Raw genomic sequence first — 24,032 nt, 5'->3', positions numbered from 1 at the left:
GACAGTCAGCCAAAATACCCGATAGAGCTCAATTTCGTGGAAAACTCTCATCCAGCAGTGGCATAAGCAAACAATTGCAGGCTGCACATTTATATGTTATATTCAAAGGAGCACAAAATGTACAGTGATATACGCAGAGAAAACTGCATTACTGAAGTAAGTAAATAAGAGTGTTAATCCAGCAGCTTCCTAATTGTCAGCACAGCATAGGAATGTTCGTTGGCCCAACGACCATCGCAAGAAGGGAGGGGGCCTTGCAAACGTGTGCAGGGCTGACATTTCCATTTACAAACCATATTTATATGCAATATATTAAATGCATAACCTGCGGGAAGCAATCTCAAACACTGTCATGTCACGAAGGTGGAGTGTACATGTATATATTAATGAAAGCACGGCATTTTGGGAACATTTTTTTTTGATGTATTTGCATACTTCACGTAAATGTGCATGGTAAAACATATATATATATGCGCGAGTTACATCTCGATATGTGCGTGCACATTTACAATATGTATAAATATGCTTGTACATTAATTTTATATTAACAAAATAACATTTTAATGTCATAATCTGTCAACCCACTTACTTTAAAGCAATGAATGCAATCTATGTATCTGTCAGCCTGGCAGTCGGAACATCTGGAAGAAGGAACGTGCCTGTGGGTGTAGTGCATGGTGCTTCCCCTCGTGTGTGCTCGTGTGCTAGGATTAGAGGCAGATCCTTTCATATCAATGACCTGACATTTCAGCCATCTTCATCTGCGTGAGCCCGAGGGTGGGAAAGCCTGCCACGGTCGTCATCTCCACCAGTGATGGCTGTGGTGTCATGTTTGGCCTTTCCCAAAGTTTTTGTCCTTGTCCAGCTTCCATGCCGTTTAATTTGATGTGTGTCAAAGCTCTTCATTTGAAAGAAGCTCTGTAAGTTTACACCGTACGATGTGCGAACACTGCACACTCAATTTTACTTTCACAGATAAGAGATTAGGGGCCCGATTTACGTAGAATTTGGTTTCATGCTTTTTGCAGAATTACGTTGATAGGTGAAAATCGATTGGCACAGACACATTCATGTACAAGAAGATTCAGGCCGAGTTCACAAAGCAGAAGTTGTGAAGTCTCATTCCGCACAAAATCCTGCAGCCAATCACTTGGCGAGGGATTGTGAACGGAGACTCAAGGCTGTGCATGCTGATGCCATCACGCTCGCTCTGTTGATGAACCAAGTTCGTTCAATTAGGCTTCTTCCACCTCTCACACACTTGCTATGCATGTGTGAGTGGCTCTGCCATCCATTAAGGTGTGGTGTTGTAGCTCCATGACAAGAAAAATACTGTGCTGTTGAAAAATCATTCACGATGATAATGAATCATGATCATAGTGATGATTATCACGATGAGGACGAGGATAAAGAATTAATATTATGCAAATGCTGACAGTGATTACAATGATATTGCTTCTGACAACAGGAGTTGATGGCAATCATATTGCAATGACGATGATAACTATGATGACAAAGGTCCTACTGCTCTTGCTGCTGCTTCAGCTGACGATGATACGTCAACTCCCAGTCTATCGACCCACACCAAGCCCTATCTCATGGCAATTCACCAATTCTCGTCTCCAAAGTGTCGGATTACCAATGTGTACCTACAATTTATGCGCACTACCTATTTAAGGCCGACTTGTGAGCCACCTTCAAGAGGCTCAATACAGGAGCCACTGATGTTTCCCAAAATCAAATCAACATCGTTGAGTTGCGAGCACAGTGCCGCACACAGCACCCCAGCCCGTGACTTATGTCAACAGCCTGAAATACTACACTTGGGATTTGTGGCTTCGCACGTGTGCCAATGTTACCTGAATTAATGGGTGTATATATGTAATGGAGAGCGGTGGCACAGTAGTTAGCGCACTGCACTACGAACCCGGTGAACAGAGTTCGATTCCCGTTCATGGCCAACACCAGCGGCGATTCACTTAACTGGTCCTGGGCCTCCCCTGGGTCGGCTCAGCGTCCAATGAGTACCTGGTGTGGTCTGTAAACATCGTCACTGGGGAGACAAAGGCGGTCGGCAGTGGTGCTGGCCTCCCACCTCCTTGTGCACAATACCGGCCTTCATAGGTGCTTACTAACAACAGCACTTGCCCCAACAGTCTGTTAAGGTTATAAGGGGGATCTTTGTATTTGTAAATGTGCTTGTGTGTTTTTGTGAATGGCTGTGTGTATGAAATGTGAGGAGTGTAGTGCTTCATACACTCTGGCATGAACCCAACGACTTGTTTAAATCCAGGTCCACTGCAATAATTAGCGAGTGGTCCGTGAACCTGCCCTGAGCCTCTCCCAGGTCGACTCAGCCTCAAATGCGTGCCTGGTGCAGTGTACAACGGTCATTTGCAACTCATTACTTTGAAAGCAAAGTTACGTGGATTGAGTCATGATTTATGAAACTCTCATAGCCACTGGGCTACCAGATAGCCAGAATACAGTACGGCAAGTGGATTATTGAGTTTATTTGTGCAGATGATTGGGAGTTATCCCCTTTAAGATTGGGTTTTCTCTGGATACTCCAATTTACACCCACATGCAAACCCTTCAAAAGAGAATACTGTATTCAGACTCAGGGAATCCTGGGGACACTACCTCTTCCGCATCATCACCATCATCGTCCAACGTAGCAGAAGTAACAGTGATAACAGGAACATTGTCCTTTTTTCCCATCTTCTTAATCTTTATCATCAGTTGTATTCTTTATGTGCATGCATGGATGCCTTCATCCCACTACTGCAACATCACTGACTTTTCAATATGCACAACGGGTCAGATTCGATCTCAAAATATCTAATTGTGTGATTTAATTATACACATTGTTTAGAGATAGTGACTTAAGAACATTGAGTTATAGTGGTGGAGGTAGCTGCTGCAGCACAAGATAATGTAAAAATATATATATGAATTACGAATATTCTTATATAATAATTTAAATGTTCTGTGCATCCGAACAGATTTGTTATGTATATTCTTAGGTTTTTTTCGGTAAAGTCATGTAGGTAAAACATCAAAATTAATGAAAATAAAATAAAAACAAAAATCACGACGTTTCGGAGGCAACACAAGTCTCCGTCATCAGGTGGGACCGTCACAGCTGCATCAAGTGAGGCAATGATTCAAGATGTAATCCCTTAAAAGCGAGTTGAGGGGGGAGGAGAGGGAGGGGGGAGCTCATCAGAATATGGTAGCCAATGAATGGAACGTATCGGGAGGGAGAGGGGGGCCAAAAGGGTGGGCGACGGCGTGGAAGCGATTGTGCGCAAGCGACAAACTACTGCACACGCCAACACAATGGACAGAGAGGGGGAGGGGAGGTCTGATACACATGATAGAACAAAGGGACGAAAATGACCATGTTTATACCAATGCTGGCTGAACAATGAAGAGAGTACTGTTAAAAATAACTGGGGATGTTAACACTCGGTAAAGTAAAGTAAAATAGTGCCTGTCAGGTAAGATGGTCCAAAAAATTGTAATTAAGTCTTTTTTGCGTGGTTGATAACATCTTTCCAATGATTACTAAGTTTGTACCCATCATCACGGTTGAAATTATGTCTGTGTTTGTATATTTGTATGGCTTCGTGTACAAACCTTTGATGGTAGCCGGGAGGTTTGCAGAGAACCTTGGTCTCGGAAAAGACAATTTCATGAGAGCCCACCGAGTTGTAGCAATGATCGGCAACGGCAGAAGAATCAGTTCTGCCGTGTTTCAGATCTGACTTGTGCTCGCGGACACGATCAGAAACATGACATTTCGTTTCTCCAATGTAGCAATCACCACAAATGCAACTCAATTTGTAGACTCCAGGATACTGTAAGTCAGGAACGACATCCTTCACAGATGGAATCAGATCACGGATTTTATGCACTGTACTGAATCGGACTTGGATCTTATGTTTGTTTAGAATTTTTGAGATCTTTTTGGTCACGCCAGCTATGTATGGTAACGTGATGGTTTTGGTCGGAGTTTCATGTGGCTGTTTTTGTGTGGTGGGAGAGACAGCTTGGCGGATAGTACGGTTATGTATGTATGTACAAGTATGTTGAACTTCTTTCGCACCATACATAGCCAACCATGCTAATCGGAGGTGCAGGGGAAGGACAACAAAATAAACACAAAAAGCAGTTCTAAATAAATAAACTACATGTAAACAGAAGTTCTCAAAATTAAGCCCAGAAACAATTTTAAATAAATATACTATCAACATGTCGTATAAACTCATATATGGTAGTGTCATTCGCCATATAATTACAGAGTTTGAGGCTGTTATATGCAGACTCAACTGTGAATACCAAGTAGAATGTGTCAAGTTTGTCTTTATTGCCTTATTCATGCACACAGATGATGTCTTGTACTCGCACTACAAAATCACTTGCACCTCCGGGCACAAAATTGCATCGTAAAATTTGATGTCCCGATTCTATCTTTCCAGTCATTTCTCCCGATTGCATCACAACAGGAAGAAAGAGTTAACACTGTTGCAAAGGTCCACACTAACCAATTTGCATTCAACTGTAATAGGTATCATTACAGAGACATCAGAGACACACACAACGGCTTGTTGTCCTGGTTGATTTGTTAAAGTATAGCGGTGGTTTTCTGGCTCATAGAATGCTAGCAATTGATTTTGAATTCTCACCAAGCTCAAGGTTGATTCAAGGTAATTTGGATAAGTGACATTATATTTGTGACTGGAAACATGCCTAATCTGAATGAGCAAATGTCGATCACACGATCCCGTGTTGAAAATGCTAATACAAAATTAAATGTGCTGGGACACTGTAACACGGCTGCAGCTTTTTCAGTCACACAGGAAGATGCTGCCAGAAGTGAGTTTTCCCTGACCTTGGTCCCAAAAATAATCTTGCTAAAGCAGGCCATTAACATGCATAGGGAAAGCAGGCTCAAGGCTGAGCTATTCCCATCACAGGCGGATTAGTGTGAAGCTACAGTATCACGACCGCTAGCAGGCTACAATAAATGCAGAAATTGATTCCAGAATGGGTGCAGCACCGGGTTCTGTGGTCAAGCACACGAAATACCATGAAGGAAATATTACTAAAAGGCACTGCAGGGAATTCATATCGGTTTCCGGAAATAATCCCTACAATTCATATATGCAGCACTCTCATACAACGTATGCAATTAAATACAATTTTGATCGTCACGCCATTGTTTATGGCCCAATATAACTTGCGGATTGTACACGCCCTTATTTATTAACTCCACAGCCCTGTTCGAGAAATATGTTCAAAACCAAGTTGACGGTGTATGGAGAAAGCATATTTGAAAAAGTGACATGTACCTAATCACATTCTCTGTTTATGATGCAACCACATGTGCCTTACCATTACCAAGAGGGGCACCTCTAAAGACCACCAAAAAAAACACATCTGTCACGCACAAGCAGATTTTAGAATTGCATTGCAATGACTCATTACACATAACTTTCTCCACACCAGAAATGTAAAATGGGCAAAGTAATTGAAAAACATTTGCATTGAAAATACAAGCAACGGTTACAAAAATGGAATGCCGGGAAAAAAAATGTACAGTAAAATTTAAGAATAAAAAATATGCGACGAACGCTAAAACCTTATTTTAAATGCGTAGAAATGTATTTTAGTACGACTGTATATTACTGTAGAGTACTTTAAACATACAAATCTGAGCAAAAAATCCCAAGTGACAACCTCTTGGTATTAGTCCACTCAATAACACTTCTCTGCGGGTATGAGATTCCGCGAGAGAAATCGGTGTCATTTCCATGCTGTATTCTCATACAGATGGCCCCACAAAAATACACTGAATTTGCTCAGCTTCATAAAACTACCAAAACTGTATTAAAAAACGGTTTAAAATGTATAGAGATACAGCAAGTAATAACCAGTCTGTTACAGATGCCTAAATCTAATAATATATTTTGAATACATATTATGTATAGTATCAGCATTCGCATCATCATTCATTTGGTCAGGCATTACATTGAGGTGTATTGGCCAGGGAGGCAATTGATCTGACTTAGGTCATAAGATTATGGAAAGACATAAATATAACCAGTTTTTTCTAGTAATTCTTTTAAAAAAATTCTGGGACATAGGAATATAATAAAGTATTCTGCGCTTTAAAATTACTGGATATTGGAGTACATTATGAAGAGGTTAAACATCATTTACATCGGATCAAAAACCGGAGTTGTACAAGTAAATATGCTCTCACCAAGGCTATTAACAGGAATTTGAGAATATGTTTTTTATTAAAAGTTTGATCGGAGAAAATGGATGAATTACTTATCATCTCAGAGTTACGGATGGTATAGTCATTATAACAAATGATGATGGGCCGACGTTAGTCCAACGGTTTCATTCACATGCGAACGTAGGTCCAACGTAGGCATGGTTACTGGGTTAATAAAATCTGAAATGTTGGGCTCACGATGAATGAGAAAAAGCAATGTACTCTATAGCAAGTTCTCTTTACAAAATGAAATATTATTTGGAGTGACACCATTTGATATCACAGGGTACAGAGTACTGTGTGTACATATAACTAGAACAATTATATATTTGAGGCAGCTCAGAAAGCTGAAAGATGTACAAAAGAACAAATGTAAATGAAAAGACTTAAGAAAAGTGGGCTTGGGCAGGACACATCTAAAGAAGGGATAATGGCTGGTGGTTGAGATTGACGATGAAATGGCAGCCCAAGAGGAATTCATTCATGGAAATGGAGCTATGAAATAAACTTATTTATTAGAGTAAGATCCATTGTGGCATCAGAGACCAGCAGATAAACCATTGGCTAATGATGACAGAATTTGCAAACATCGCATTCAATTGATACAATACACTGTAAAAGACTACGATGCATTTGTGACAAGTTCGAAAACAGCGCAAACCTTTCAGAAACAGTTCAAAGAAGACATATTACCCCCAGGAATATGTCGAACGCAGACTTGTTATATATTTTTTTACTGTCGGTGATTTAAGTGAATTGTAATTTTTAAATTGGCTTTTGAAATTAAATTAAATCGTTTCGTAAAGGGTAGTACACATTTTGATGAAAAATGCTCCACCTGAAATATCCCAGTCAAAATTGCATTACGTTTAAAAATATATACACGTAATGTACAGTCGGTTCACAAAAAGCAATGGCTACATATGTATCGTCATAGTAATTTATGTTTACAATATGGCATTTTGTGATTCACATCTCCAATATGCACCTCATACTTGAAATATATGCAACCATTTTACAATTATACCTCTCAGGACACGGATTGTTTTTTTTTAAAGTTATTGATTGTGGTTGTTGCAGTTATCAAACCCTGGCTTAGTGGCATGGTGACCACGAGTACATCTACAGCATTTGTATAGACAGTGTGCTGTTTCTCTGGTTACATATACAGCCTTTATTTAATAAAGGCAAATCACATTTTCAGAACATAAATATTGGTATACAACCTTTAACCCATCTTCTTGTGATAATAATAACTCTGTCTACTTGACAGACCTGTTCTCCACCTGAAGACGGCTGCTTGCGTTGTGGCCGAAACGTCGTGAGAATTATTTTATTATGTTTTAGTTTTATTATTTTATTATTTTCCTTCTACGTGACTTTACCGAAAGAACCAAGAAGATGAATCCCTGCAGTCACGAAAGCTTTAAATCAAAATATAATAATAATAGTTCAATTTGCAGAGGTGTGGACTCGAGTCATGTGACTTGGACTCGAGTCAGACTCGAGTCATGAATTTGATGACTTGCGACTCGACTTGGACTTGCATAACAATGACTTTGTCCCACCTATGAGATGTGGACTCGAGTCATGTGACTTGGACTCGAGTCAGACTCGAGTCATGAATTTGATGACTTGCGACTCGACTTGGACTTGCATAACAATGACTTTGTCCCACCTCTGTCAATTTGTAACGCGCGCAAATTTGCAGACGTAGTGGCCGCAACTCAGAGGCGCGGAGCCAAGCTCAGAGTCGCTCAAAAGCATAATTGTAGAGGTGAGTTTTTAAGTGATATAACCTCGTATGTTGTCCCTACAGTGGTTAGAATAAGCGCGTCCTGGGAAGTGGCCAGGCGACTCCGGGGTCAGAGCACAGAGCCGGCAACGCTCAGATCTTGGGTTCACGTCTAGGCAGCTGCCTTCCACAATCTCACGTGCGTGCAATTGACGGGCTCACCCCAATCACCAATGACAATACAGTATTGCATTTGGGTGTTCACTTCATTTGGCAAAAAAAAATACAGCTCTGAGAATGATAATTATTTAGTTTGACTGTTACGTGACGAACAGCTCTGTTATAGAAGTGTGTGGAAAAGTGCATTGCCTTGGTGTGGATAAGGGGTTACATGAAGGGCTTTCAGAAGCAGTCTTCTTGCACAATGTGATGAGCTGCTTTGTGAGGTCTCAAGAGTTGTGATTCAACATTTATTCATCTCAAATATGATGCTTGGCAATACAATCGGGGGTAAAAGTAAACACTCTAAACATGCTGATGTCTTAATTTTCTCTTGAACATATTTTGTTAAGTGAACCAGCAGACGGCACTAGCAGTTTCTATGCTAATGCCCAGCAGGATGTGACATATCAATGACTGCTGAAAGCAGAAATTTGCCAATAAGCACACACATACAAAAGGCTCCGTCAACATTTCTACATGTTGAACTTCTTTTGAACACGTCGGCTTTTCACGACCAATATTATCCGTAAAATAAAAAAAATTGTTAGCTCGCGTACATATAAAGGCGTTGTTAAACCCACCACCACCCGACATAGCCAATTGGTAAGGTTTGTCACGTAAACAAAATGTGACCATTCGTTACTACTACTTCAGCACACCGATGTGTGTTAGAGCGTAAACTCACAACATTTGCAATTCGAGTACGACGTTTCGCTGTTGATTATAGCCAGCTTCATCAGGCGATTAGCCAGAATTGTGAAGAAGTCTTCCTGTTTTGGCTGTAAATAGAATACCTAGTGACCGTCTTTGTACAGATCTCCTCAAAGGAAGACGCAAGTCCCCCCAGGTGATATTCATGCAACAGTACAAAGGCAAGTCAGTTGTCCAACAACTACGGGGAATAAGAAGCGATTCAAATTCAAGACACTTTGAAGTCTATCGCTTACGTCAATTGCATGAGCAAACATTGTATAACATACAAAAAAATTCAACAGCACCAATTTAACTCCAGCGTATTGGGAATGCATATTGAAGGCTAGACTAAGACCAAAATAAATTAGTATTCCTAAATCCTGACACAAGCTTCCAATGAATTTGCAATCGAGTACTCATTAGATAATGGCATAACCAGCCAGCAATGTCCTGAAACTCTATGTGATTTCGTCTACGTGTTGTTTATAAGCACAATTAGGGTTTAATGAGATGTGTGCAGCTGTTTGAGATTTAAAATTTAGTTCATCTTGGATGCTGCCTTGTCCTTGTTGTGGCTGCCTTTGTCAATGCGCACACATTGATGAGATGTACAGAATGTGCACACAATATTGAAATCCGCTGCATTGGTGGCACACTGGCTCAGAACATTAATTTAATCAAGACTGGGATAATCAAACTCATTGCAATTATTAAGTAAAAAAAAGCTTGGCCCATGCCATTGTTGTATATTAAAAAAATTACATCCGCAGGCAAACATTTATAATACTTTTGTAATATTGTATGCGTGTTTAGAATTAAATTAAATAGCCATGGGATTAAGCTCTTTGCAATGAGCATGCATTACTTTTAACTGAATGCATACTTTAAATGCAAAAGCAGGATCCTTGTGTAACAAATGTCAAAATATTCCATGAATTTCCAAGTATGAATCCCAAAATGACGAAGTAGTAAAAATGTTCACTTATACAAGGATCATCATCCTTACAAGAGAAAAGTTTGAAAGCAGAAACTTATTTTCCTGTACCAGTATTAATAGTAGTAAAATTATGAGGGAACGGTAGTTTATCTAACTTAACCATGAAGTAACATTGTGCTGTAAGTTGAAAATCCACGCATATTTAAACATGAAAAATGTCCATAATCAACGTTTTTGGGTTTAGATCGCGTTATTTATAAATGTGTCGTAACCCTCCACCACCCGACACGGCCAATCGTGTCGGGTGGTGGAGGGTTACGACACATTTATAAATAACGCGATCTAAACCCAAAAACGTTGATTATGAATAATATTGGTCGCGAAAGCCTACATGAAAAATGTCACTAAATGTTATGTATTTGTTGTGAGCTACGGCTTGTGGTTATGATGTAGAGAATGTAAAAACAAGATTCTTGCTCTTGCGTGACAGCAGAATTTGTTTTTGGAAATGGTATGCACTGTGTACAGCCACTAATTGTAGTTAAAGTGTAAAATTACATTGCATTAAACCAACAGCAAATGTATACCCAGTGGTCTCATTACATGACGGTAAACATGTAGAAATGTAAGATTGATTATGCTTCCTCCACAAAATATCCTTTTCACACATACAACGGTCAAAATGTTGAGTGATGTAAATTAACAAATAAGTAATAAATGCACAGACAAATGATAATAACGCTGGTACTGTACCGTAGTCATGCCAATAATAGTCACGCCACGATAGAATGGTCAAGACATTTGATTTGCCAATCCGGAGGTCACCAATTTGATCTCCCGGTGTGGCACTTGAAACAACTGTGCAGATTCCTTAACTGCCCCCCCACCCCACCCACCTCTGTCCACCCAGCAGTATAAACGGATACACCACAGTTAATGCATTGTGTGGTGGAGTCAAGTGTGGGTACTCAAACCTCTCTTAAGATGCCTGGCCAGCGTGCGTGGAAGAGTAGACCAAGTATCCTCGCCGCTTGAGCTTCCTGTCGGAGATTCTTTCGCCAGCAGTGGCTTGACCAAAGAATCGCAGAGCTGCGCCGTTACATTACAGCCACGACATTCATCTTTCACAGCAACGTGTTTGGCTTTGCCCTGTACTGTGGTATCCAGGAAGGGGAGTGCTCGCCTCCCAGGACGCCGCCGGGAGGGGGCCGTCACACCTGTGCGGCAGAACAAGGTGTACGGAGCGCTCCGTCTCTCGTGGCGTGGCGATCGGCAGGTGCCCCCAGCCTGGATACGTCTTGCACCACCGCCGCTACCAGGCAGCTCGCGAGCGAGCTCTCTCTCTCTCGGCACTGCTTACTTCAACTTTGAATATCACAATGCAATCTAAATCGTGTACAAACCCACCAAGAGTAAAGGTTATAATGAATCACATTTCAAATACGGAATAAAAACGCGAAAGTAAATACTTCTAAAACAAAAAATAAATAAAGTGTCCGTATGTAAAGTACGTAGTGCAGTGCACTGCATAATTTACGAGGTATACAATTCGGTTTTTGCTCCCGTTAGCCACAATTTCTTCGTGGATAAGGAGTCACGCATACAATTAATCCTATTATTCATGGGCTTTATTCATGCTTGTTACCCCGTGGATAACAGGAGTCAAATTTCGGATAACCCTGTGGATAGGACCTACAACATTGGTCCCCCATATCACCGCGAACAAGACAAGTTATCATGTATCACGTCAATGTACAACGGTATCCGTGAGATACTGTCCAGCCCTATGCAACTGACATCATCACTGCTCCCTCTTCAATAGTCAACACATGGGGAGTGGAAAAGTAACCATTCACCCTCGCTCCCCTTAGCAATGATCTGATGAGTCGCCATGATTCAGTTGTAATTTCTCATTTGCTCTGTCTGACCTGTACAATCTCATTTATCCCATTAGCCTAAAGGTAACATTTGCATTTCATCTGCATAACTCAGAAATAATCCGTTTTTACATGCATGATTCAATATATTTATCATGAGCGTAAGAACCGAATTAATACATTAATCAATGAACAGTTACATTCTAAAGAGGCAAGGCACATATGCTATGAGAACATCTTTTATTTGATTTATTGTCTTACTGTTTAACTGAATCAGCACCAACATTTTTTATGCACGGAAATTTTTCTTCAAAACAGATTTATTTTATCCGTTTCCAAAAATGCACTGCATTAATACAATTATACATTTTATTCAAATGAGAATTTAAGTCACAACTCTATTAATGTTTAGCGCCCTAGGAATCCTTTCAAATACCACTGTTTTGCTTATTATGTGTTCTCAGGTGCTTTGAAATTATGGTTTATTTCAACATTAAAATTTTGTCACCATGGCAATAATGCCACACAACCCTCCAACCATGTATGTCATTTTCAAGATCACGCTGAAAATGCAAACATTTTCAATAACTATATTTACATTGAGTTAAACGTATCCATTCCTCTACGATAACATTCAAATTTTCCTCTACGAAATATTCTCCTATTCAAGCAAGTTTTGTTTCCCTTTCCGAAATGATGACTGATTGAGGCATAATCCACGATTGAGGTTATTGGATTTCATTTCTGTGCAAACAATTGTAAATAGGTTTGTTAATGTTGTTCCAAAAACAATCAGACCCAGTAGCCTCGTATGGCATGTATATACATGTTCACAGATTGATAGAAAATGCAGGTGACAAGCAACCACATGAGCAAACAGTGTTTAAGTAGGGTTTCTCAAAAATCTATAACATACAGACAGTTCTCACAATCCAATTCTGAGACTCATAAATATCAAATACCTTTTGTGGACTATAAAAATGATATTTGACTTGGTGTAAATTGATGCAGTAACTCTCTAAAACCAAGGTCGAATTATAAAACACTTTGAAATAATACAAATGCCTCGCCGAATGCAGAGGTTACTTTTCTGGAAAATACAGTGTTGAGCAAAACCTCGTTTGACAAATAAGATCTTACGGGGAAAATAAGGTTGCGTTCCTGGGTCCGAAATTATCAACCACCTCTCTCGTTCTTTAACCAATTCTACAAGATTTCCCCCCACTTGGTATCCCGTACCAATAGACGCAGAATACATGGGAGTAGAATAAAATGACATATATTAAAGTCAGTTTACTGGACACCTGTGAAAAAGAGCATCATCGGATTCCTCACGATGTGTCCTACCCCAAGTTGGCTTGGGGCAGGATATATCATGCGAAAGAATGATGGCCAGTGGTCGAGACTAACGACCAAAGTGGTAGTCAAATGAGAAAACGTGCCCAGGCGACGTTCATCAGCTCGTGTGCAGGGGCTCGATGGATTGTGACATCGTCGGTCCGTAAGAGATGGCAATGGCTTGGGTCGGCATGGCTGATGGAAATGAAAGATGTTCTTCCAAACCCTCAATGCCAAAGATCAACATACAGTGTTCTTTCTTTCCTAAGTACATGTCCTTACATCGAAGCATAAAAACATAACATTTAAGAGTTTAGCAATCTGATGTTACAGCAGAGGTCGCAAACGGGTTTTGATTCCTTACCCGTACCCGGCCGCACCAGGGTCGCAAACGGGTACCCGTACCTGGCCGGGTATGGGTAGCCGGGTATCGGGTAGGGTACAGGTATCGGGTACCCGGTTGCGACCTCTGTGTTACAGTGACCGGCATCAGTTAATGTGGTGAGTTGTAGCCAGACTGCCTCTATTACAGTGTGTTCGTAGACTCCTCTAAGGTGACCCTGTGTTCACACACTGTGTATTGACCATTTACTTACCGTCCCTATAAATGCATTTTGTCAGTTTCTTCAACAAGACATGAATCATTAGTTAGGACTTAATAATGTGTGGCTACACATATGACAAAATATTGTTGGTTACATCTATATTTATGATCATTACTTTACGTGGCTGATGCTATTGGATGTGACAAACATATATTTTTCTCCATGAATGTTACATTAGCCTTCATAAGAATCTATGTTTTTGAGGTTAGACACGAATGCAATGGGTATTGAGAAGGATGACTTTAGACCACAATCTGTTAACAATTGCACGCAAAAAATATGGTAGTAATTATGAATTGCGTCATATTATCCAAAATCTATCCGCTGTTAGACAGAAGCATCCATGCATATTTACCACCCCGTGCAACAACCCTTCTTGCTTCTGCAAATTAGTGAATCTCATCACTCCATCTCCATGGTGATCACCTTTTCAGACATCTTTCCTCGGTTGGCTACCATTTCCCCATCACTCATCCAACGGCCATCATCTTCCTATAGCAGTGTGTACTGCCAAAGCCCACATATACTACTGTTCTTAACAGCCAACATGATGTCTGTATTTTCACTCTGTCTCCAAGTGAAATTCCAAGCAGGCATCTATGCACGGCTTAATTTTTGCAAACTCTTAAGCCTTTGTTCGATTTGTAATTACCCATTCTTTTGGGGCCAGTGTATATAACAATTTACGGCATGGTAGCAATGTTGTAAGTTTTGTTCAAGATACGATTTCTTGTAACTTACGAATGTTCAGGACCACTCATAAGTCAATTGTAACAAATAAGTGGATAAATAGCGTAATGGATGACAATTAGTGACATTGATAATAACACAAGCTAGCTGAAGCTCACAGAGTGATGTCATGCCAGCCACGTGACATGGGGGTTGTCTTCCTAACAGGTGGTTGACTGGTGCAATGGGAGTGATGATGTAATCCATAGGAAGAGCCTTACAAGAGGCACAACCTCACTAAAAGCACCCATATGTACTCTGCCTTACAATACATTTTCTCTTACAGCATTCAGGATTGTACAGCAATCATAGCTTGCCGGACTTAACAAAATACGTAAGAGAACTTTAGCAGATGCTAGGCACCGATTTAAAACTTTCTTCTTCATATACATGTATGTTGCTGTTCAGTGTGAAGTACATACATCCAAAAAAGCACTCCAACATGTTCTCGCTTGCCTCCTTAGTTTCAGAATGTCCATCCGTGTCTACCTTCAATAATTGCCGGAGGTAGACATACTTTACTTTGTTTTACAGATGTCTCCAACATTTGATTTCCATTTGTTCAAGAAGCTTCTTATAGACATACGATATATTTTGTTTTTCTCAACTTTGCTTTATTGCGAAACTATGCCATCAACACATCTGAAATGGTTAATACTTTTTCGATTATGTTTAAACTGCACCTCTATTTCTCCAATACATTTTTGGAGAGAAAAACACATCTAACATTGTGTTTAGATCTCGAAAGCAAACTATTTCGTACAGCATAGTAAAAAAGAAAATCGGATGAAGAGGAGGATGCTCTACGTGTTACACTTTAAGTCGTCAACTCTGCCCTTCACAATATGAAAATTAAAATAAAAAGATTCGGCATCAGATGTAATCACTTTAGACTTCAAATGAGCAGGACCAGCTCTTGGATTAAAATTCGGGAACTTATTTATCAAATTATTCGTGCAATGACGCTTCAGCCATTAAGTTGAAATCAGAAGGATATTTCGTGACAGACGATTTTTCCCCTCAAAATTGGAGTGAGATAAGTATTATTAATTGGAAAGCAAATTAATTCCTATTGCAGCTACATGGCAGATGTAGTCTTATGTGATAAAGACTACATCTGTGCGAATCTGATCAACATAAGACTGAATCTGACTGAATCTGTAGTGTTCACACGAGTCTCATTTAACAAGTAGTTTGGTATTCTTGGTTCTTTCGGTAAAGTCACGTAGATCACACCTGATGATTGCTTGTGTTGCAGTCGAAACGTCGTGAGAATTTTATTGTTTTTGAATTTTTATTATTTTATGATTTCCCTTCTACGTGACTTTACCGAAAGAACCAAGAACATGAATCCCTGCAGTCACGAAAGCTTTAAATCAAAAGTAGTTTAGTGTTAAAAATATTACTAGCACGCATTTGTGTGTGGGACTGGCACGTTAAATTGCAGCTGCTTGTCAATATCAGAGACAGTGCCATATTCCACATGACAACCTTTAAATATTTCCTAGGTCCGATGAGTGCATTAAATGCAATGTCTTTACCTCCCCCCGAGATTGTATACACTTCGGAGAACTATTAAATGAACAATTACAAGTGCTATATTTTTTAAGTTGTTGTTCATAAGTGTATTGAGGTTATTATCATTAGGATATTAGATTGTACAGAGTTACTGCAAATGTGTCAAAACATGGTTATGAGCTGTTACCAATCATGCATCCCACATAGGTATTGTAAGTGTGCGGTTCACTTTTAAATTGTATTTAAAACAATGAGTAAAGATTGCCAAAATACAGTACAGGCAAGATGTATAAAATACAAGTAGTGTACAGTATAAATGCCGGGCCAATAAATAAATTCCTTATCAACTTGTACCCAAATACTGCTGGATGACCACCACAACACGAATGCGACTGAATATCTAGGAGCCAATAGACATGACTAACAACTGCACACCAGTAAATAAAGACAAATGAATGCACAAAATAGTTAGCATCGAGTGTATACGGGTCTGTGGCACAGTGATACAATACAGTTCAACAAAACCTGAGTATAAGAATATGCACACTCATCTCTGACCTAATCGGTGACCGTGAAGATTCCTGAGCTACGTACAACGTGTTACTACCACCACCGCATGCCATCTGACAGGCACGAGGGATTGGCTGTGACATCATTCACTAAAATACACACACACAACACTGTAAATTGAAAAAGTACCCAACCAAATGATAAAAAGTACTGTACCATGAAAACTTTATTGTATCCACATAAACGCACTTTCCTGGTCTACTTCATAAAGGAGCGAGGTTCGTGCTGTGAAACCTCATGTGGTTGACTATGGATATTATTTGGGTCTTTCGGTAAAGCCACGTAGATAGAACAGATTATACAAATAATAACAATATCACTGTGATATTGTGTGATATAAATGTGATTGTTATTATTTGTATTATTTGTTCTATTTACGTGGCTTTACCTAAAGCTTTAAGTCAAGATTTTAGACTATGGATGGTAAAAACGAATTTAATTCGTAAAAAAGAAGTGGCACCCGAAAAAAAACCAGCCATACAAGGCCAGGGTTTAACCGTGATTATATTACCAATGGTTTTACTACAATGACAATTGAACAATAAAACAGCTGTTGAAATATTGCAGTCGCTTTCTTTGATTTTACAACAAACACTGGGTGATTCCGGTTTGAACTTTACTGCAACATACTCTTTGGTTCTTTCGGTAAAGTCACGTAGGTATAAAATAAAATAAGCAGATACGTTAGAAAAAAAACTGTTCTAGATTATAAATTACTTGTTGGCAAGCAAATAATAACTTTGTGTTACATCTTTTTTGGTCAATCGACAGATGGATCAAGGCCTCCTCAAGCCACATACTTCACACTGGTCAGTACGAGTTGGTGGAGGAGGGGGGAAGGAATCGTGGCCTGGTTTAGATGTAATTCCCCACTGATGCAAGCCATAATCGGAAAACAGAACTCCAGAGAGCCAACCACTCAGTCACAGCTCCATCCCATATGTATATAAAAACAGTTTTTATCATTATATAATTTATTTATTTAGAAATTACTAGATTATATTAGCGGATATGGTGCTGCCATGGTATAATAATTGCTAATAAGTGTGCTTTTTTATCTGTAATTGTAGAATGCTTTCATGTTGTCTGCCGGCCGAGTTGCCCTTGATAGAAAGCTTTTTGGCTCAATGAGCTTTACTCGAGAAACAAACTTCCGATTTGATTCCGATTCTGAAATTAGAATCACACACTGGACTTCCAATCCAGAGGTCGGCAGTTCCATTCGATCGCCCAGTGCGACAGATGAAACAACGGGTACATTTCCATAATCCCACTGCCTATCCAGCTACAACAGTATAAATTGGTACACCGTGGTTAGTTGATGGGCATGTGTGGTGGGGTAAAGAGTGAGTACTGGACTCTTCCAAGACATCTGGCCAATGTAAAATGTGGTGCACGCTACAATCAGTAAAATACCTTCGTGAATGTTGGCACACGCTCTCTAGCAAATTCAAATTATTCTTTCCACATTTTATCAATGTATAAATTGCCAACATTAATAGGTAGAGTTTGAATGAGCAATATCATGGCTTCACTCGAAACCCTGCAATTGGCCACTTTGGTGGCAAGCGTGTCAATTACTCTGGTATATATACACACACTTGACCAAATCAACCAAAATGCATCGGATATAACCAGATCTCAGAAGCCGAGCAAGTGTATGGCCAGGCTAGTACTGCAATATGCGATTCATAAAATAGGTGCTGGTAGAGGCTCTTGCTGCATCACGGGCTATGTTGCCAGCAGTGTTGGTGGTGGTGCTATGCTCTAACCGTATATTTTACCCGACTTTACAACCTGCACTGACACAACGCAGTGCGGGTCAAATAACATCCATGACCCGAGTGGCGAGGGGAGGGCCCTCATCCAGCAGTGGAGTGGCAAATGTGATGTACATACACACAGTACTGTGTCCAAACACTGCCTATATGGGTGTAGGTTGAAATTATAATGAATGTTTCCAACACCTCAAGCGTATAAAGAAGAACTCTTTGAATCAGGATACAATGTTATGAATATCTACAGCACGTTTCCTTTCCATGACGGTTTACGTATTCCAGCAGTGACCGATTTATTCAGAAGACACATCTGTGTTTCACAGAATATTTGGTGATGATGCTGCTGCTGGGTTAGCAGTGGTGCACAAGCATAATGCATAAAAAAACACTCAACAACAATGTGGCCTTAAAAGAAAAAATATGATCGGCGATGTTTCGGGCAATGGACCTTCTTCATTGCACATTAAATTCGATCGCAGACGTAATACATTAACTGTAGTAAAAAAAATTCAACCAATAGTTATTTCTCAGAGGTGACTTCAGAAATAATTCCGTGAACATTTTAACTCATTTTTTTTTATAAGCATTGCTAAAAAAAGTTATATTTCGTGCTTATTTATATATATTGCGTATACATGCACTGCTTTAGCCAATAATGCAACACATTACCTGTTACATCACTCCCACAAGATGCGCAGTGTGCAATTTGCATCGTGTATAAAATAGCATTTCCAAACCACGAACTTTATCGTCACGCCATCCAATTATTTTTATGTAGTAAGCACGATGAAAATAAACAATTCATTTGGTGGACCGCTTGCCTAAAAACACAGCAGTAGTTGGGTATTATCGTGTGGATCGTTTATACGATCCACACAATGTTAAAATGGAATGACATTTTTCACTCCAAATAGAGATAAGACAGTAAAAAAAATGTAATAAAATAATATGGATATTCATGTATGGGCGTTCCATTATTTTAAAAAAATTGGCAATCCTTAAACGCACATCTTGGCTGTTATCACAGAGGGCTCAAAAGACGGGGACACCCAACGAACACCGACTGGACGTCTGTAAAAAAAAGAGCTTTCAAGCTCATCGGATTCCTCCAGTATAAATACATATTCTGATTCTGAACTCCTCCTAACACAAACCAAGAGGATTGATGGACGAGTCACTCATTCCTTATTCGCCCGGTGTAGTTGGGTAACAACCACAACCACCACCACCATCACGATCAATAGAATTCCATGTCGTGCGAAGCCGGTTAAACAAGTTCACGGTAACAAACAAACACAAAAACACCCCACAAAGCCGAGCTTCCTCATTCACGTGCCGGACAGCACGACAAACCCAGGTACAAGAAGCGGCGTCTAAAACTGCAGGAGGGCTGCGTGGGGAGCCGGTTACCGATTTCGGAGGGCGAGACGAGAAACCTCGAACATGGGAAGACGCCACGAACCGCAAAAGTTGAAGCAAGCAAGCAACCAACAACAACAATCGATGGGGGGACGTCACAACAACAACAACAAGGGACACACAAACATCCCAGGTCCAGAACTGGGACGTGTTGCAACGTACCATGGCCAGAGTGCAGTGGTGACCGCGGGGTGACCGTGGCGTGGCCGCTGCTGCTGGATGAGAGCGGTGGAGGAGGCAGCTCTGCTGGGGCTTTGCGCTGTATGCATCCAGAGAAGGAGCTCACCCACCCACTCTCTCTCTCAAGCCCGTCTCTGCCTGCTGCCACGACTCCTCTCGTCCCTCCCTACCCCGAAAACCTTAGAGGCTGGCGGCTGGCTTCAGTGGCTTTTTGATGCTGACCGGTCGAGGCTTCTCCTCCGCCCACTCCCGTTCACACACCCCCGTCCACAACGCACAACCAGACAACACACCCACCTACACCCACACACAACACCCCCACCTACACCCACACACAACACAACACTCCCCACAAGACACCCACCCACACATACACCCACAACGCACACCCACAACGCGCACACACACACACAACACACCAACACACCCACCCACAATACACCCACACAAACCCAACACACCCACCCACAAGACACACACACACCCACAGCACACTCACGCCCCCCCCCCCCCCACACAAAGCACTCACCCACACACACCCCCACACACACACACCCACGCCACTCACACCCACCCACAACACACACCCACCACTCACTCACACCCACAACGCACCCAGGACCCCACCCCGGGCTAGAGAACAGCGCACTGCCTACGACGACAACGACGACAACGGCACCACGCGCAGCAGCCCTGGGCTTGAAGCGCGCCGAGCTTGGCAACAGACCACAAGCGGTGTGTGAGCAGGAGGTGGTGACTTCGGTGGCGATGGGTTTGGTGTGGGGTGGGGGGGTGGAGTGTGTTGGAAGAACACAAACCCAGCGAGACTCTCGTGGGTAGAGAGAGAGAGGGGAGAGCGCTTGGAGGTGCAGTGGAGGGGTGGGGGGATGGAACGCGCGGGGCTTTACTTGATCAGCGGAGCTCTGTGCTGCTGGTGGTTGTGGTTGCTGGTGGTGGAAGGGGTGGAGGGGGAGACCATGAGGCACCCTGCAACGGGCAACCGAGACCCGCCGACGCCGACGAACGAGAAGAGCAACAAGAAGGCGACCGCTTCCAATGACGCCAAAGCGTCTGTCACGCACGCCCGAGGGTGACCCGGTTTGGAGGGAGGGAGGGGCGCGCCGGCGACGGATAAAACATTCGGAGTGTAATTGAACACTTCCGATTTATCATTAACCGCGGTATATAAAGCGGGGAGTTACAAATGGCAGGTGGGGTGGGTTGGGGGGTGGTGGTGGTGGTGGGGGAATTGCAGCGCGCGTTGTGCGCGAAAGCCCCCCCAGTGGTGCCCCGTGCCTGTGAGATCTGTCACCTTGAGTTGCGTGAAGGTCAGTGCCGCACGTACAGTGCCTCTACTCTTAACCATGGAGCTGCTGATGCTGCTGCTGATGGTGGTGGTGGTGGCGGTGGTGCACGCCTCTTTCCCCAATAAACAAAGCGAACCCGCTTCACTGCCACCTCCTAAATATAGTGCCACTGTGATGACGCGGAATGCGGCCGGTAGCAGTGTCACCACCACCACCCTCCTCCACCCTCTTCCTGCTGCTCGTGTCACGCTGGGCTAGGTGATGTCCTTGCTCTGTCATCCACCGTACGACCACCCGCCTTTGTGATCCCATTATCTACTTACTCGTGCATCTACTACGGCACTATTATTAGGGTGATGATGCGATTGGTTTAGATAGCGGACTGTCCACAGCTGTCGCTGATGTTGCACGTTGTTGTAAAAGCCTCTGCCGCAGTGAAATGCGCGTTCGATAACAGTAGGAACTTTGTGTGCGTGTGTGGAGAGGTTATGTTTCGAGGGGGGGGGGGGTCTTAAAAGTTTGACTTCCATTGTGCTAACGCAGGTGTCTGAGAGGAGAGAAAGTGTTGGTTGAATTCTTTCAGGAGTGGCATTTGTGTGGAAAATCTTGGCACTTACCACGAGGCATGATTGTGAAATATAACTTTAACGTCTTGTTCGTATCTCTACAGGGCCAGGAATCATCATCTGTGATCTGTGTGCTGCTTCTGTGGCGGGGACGTCTTTATCTCATCGACTCCCTGAAGACTTACAAACTTTATTTTGGGATTCGCTGTTGCTCACTCAGTTGGCAACAGTGTGCGTTGATGCCAACAATGTGACCTCTGAGAAATTTAAGAGTGTGATTGCATGGGGACAATTTCACGTTTGATACGCATTTCCTTTAATTATGAAATGCATATTAATTTACATGTAATAAATACCGTGTTATATATAAGGAAACGGAATAAAGGATTATTTTTTGGATATAGTTCGAGTTAAATTATTAATATGCCTCGACGTTGAAATAATGTATTTGTGTCGGTTAAAACCATATTTCGTTAACCTGGGAATGTTATCTTTATTAAAATTACATTTGTGCTGCTGAGGTATTTTTCTTGCATATGAAGATGTCACGGACATTTTTAAAAATGCAAGAAGAGCTTTTAATGCTTTGTGGAAAAAAATTGGAGATGCTGGATCCAAAATCCGATATGACATTGATAATTATCCTTCAGAATATACAATTACTGTAATGTCATTCAGAGTGAGAGTAGAATGTGTTAGAACAGTCTTGCAAGCAAGATTTTTTTAATTTGATCGTGATATTTTTTTATTAACTGCCAACGTAATGAAATTTAAAACACAAACATTGTGTTTATAAAACACATGCACAAATGACAGTACAGAACTGCATAAAAATGAGCAGCAAGTACTGTAATGATGACTATGACACCCCTTATTTAGCAAAAATGTATGAAGTCAACCCCATTATAGTTTCCGAGACAAACCCTTACACATTTCACACTAAACAGAGTTGATTTATGTAACTGAAACGAATACGGTGGAATATTTGTAAGGACAAAAATGTAAACTTGTGTATACAGTATATATATATATTTTTTACACAGTTGCTGAGCACATGTCCAAAACAACAAGCGGAGGCAACAAACAGCAATATAAAAGTTGTAAAGTAATAAGTAAGCGCTAGCATGTTTCTTGAATTGAGTAAGATTATAAGAGCTTGGGAAAAGTTGAACTAAGGGAAGAATCGGAGAAGTGTTTGACCTGCGGTATGGTCGTTGAACACAGCATGCATGAGATGAAAGTCTGGTTTAGATGTAAGTCATAACCCTTTGAAAACTACTCTGATTATTTTAGTATCTGCAGTAATTTATATTTGCAACATGAAACTTACACATGCGACCATTACTTAATATCATATTCATATTTTTACATGGTAAAATAAAGTTTTCCCTTCAAGGTTTGGCCAATTTTGTATCTAAGTTTGACATGAAGAATTTATTTCGTCCATGAATACAAATCATTCAGAAAATGAGATGCTTTAATTGCTCATTCATCGTACATCGTTAGATTTTCAGCCAGCATACTCATTAAATCCAGGTTTTATGACATTTAATAATCACTAGATGTCACCTGGAGGGGGTAAATTAAGGTTTACATTTGACATCAGATTCAATACGAATGAAGCCTTTTCAAACAAGGATGTCAATGTGAAAACCTACAGCTCTAATATGCTATTTTTAGTGTTTCATCATACTTCTTAGAGCCATTTGGCGTCTTTAAATCAAGTACTGCACATTTGTATGCAGGCGTGTTCGCATACTGTATAAAGTATACTAATTCATAGCTTTGTCAATTCACTCCTGTATGAATACTTCACACCGTTTCAATGATGGCGGTTGTTTGACCATACTTCACGATGCCAGTCAGTATAGATTGGTGAAGGGGGTTCCAGGACCGGTTAAATATCACTCGACAATGATATCAGCCCTGGTCAGTAATTTAACTTAAGTCGGCGGATTCATAGCAAAGTGCACTAACCACTGCCCCACCGCTATAAATGCGATATGAAACAGAAAACCAGCATTACATTTGTTTACTGGTCTTAACCATTACAACATTGTTTTATAGCGTGCTTTTTCCAAGGCGCTTTACAGCAATTGTGCATAAGATAGCGGTTGAGATAAATTGGGGTTATTAAAAGTGGTGGTGTAGTTATGGTGACGGTAGAACAGGTGGGAGAGGTTATTGATGGGTTGGGGTACGCCTGGTCATAGCTTGGGGGCAGGGACAGGGACGAGCAGTAAGATTGGCTCTGGAGAAGAAATGCCTT

General features: G+C 41.1%; 1 protein-coding gene and 1 long non-coding RNA gene across 3 annotated transcripts in view; one reads left to right on the top strand and one right to left on the bottom strand.

The window, feature by feature from the left end:
• The window catches only part of LOC144728829 (RNA-binding motif, single-stranded-interacting protein 3-like), a 148,964-nt gene extending 127,959 nt beyond the window's left edge, over positions 1-21,005 (bottom strand). The window contains exons 1-2 of one of the 2 annotated variants that reach the window (XM_078608516.1): positions 20,799-21,005; positions 19,873-19,969 (exon numbers count right to left, since the gene is read on the bottom strand). In XM_078608516.1, the coding sequence (XP_078464642.1) occupies positions 19,873-19,969; positions 20,799-20,869 (168 nt within the window). In that variant the 5' untranslated portion in view covers positions 20,870-21,005. Of the gene's footprint in view, positions 1-19,872; positions 20,386-20,798 lie in introns of those variants that run through there. The other variant, XM_078608525.1, reaches the window with a different exon arrangement.
• LOC144728858 (uncharacterized) lies at positions 19,611-23,176 on the top strand. The gene is made up of 2 exons (XR_013587573.1): positions 19,611-20,625; positions 21,868-23,176. It is a non-coding gene; the product is annotated as an uncharacterized LOC144728858 (long non-coding RNA).
• The last annotated feature ends 856 nt before the right edge of the window (positions 23,177-24,032 follow it).

This window comes from Lampetra planeri, chromosome 2 (genome assembly GCF_965212315.1).
Source record: "Lampetra planeri chromosome 2, kcLamPlan1.2.h2, whole genome shotgun sequence".
NCBI classification, from domain to species: domain Eukaryota; kingdom Metazoa; phylum Chordata; class Hyperoartia; order Petromyzontiformes; family Petromyzontidae; genus Lampetra; species Lampetra planeri.
Note: the sequence above shows the minus strand (reverse complement) of the source record. Positions and strands in the feature narration are given on the sequence as shown.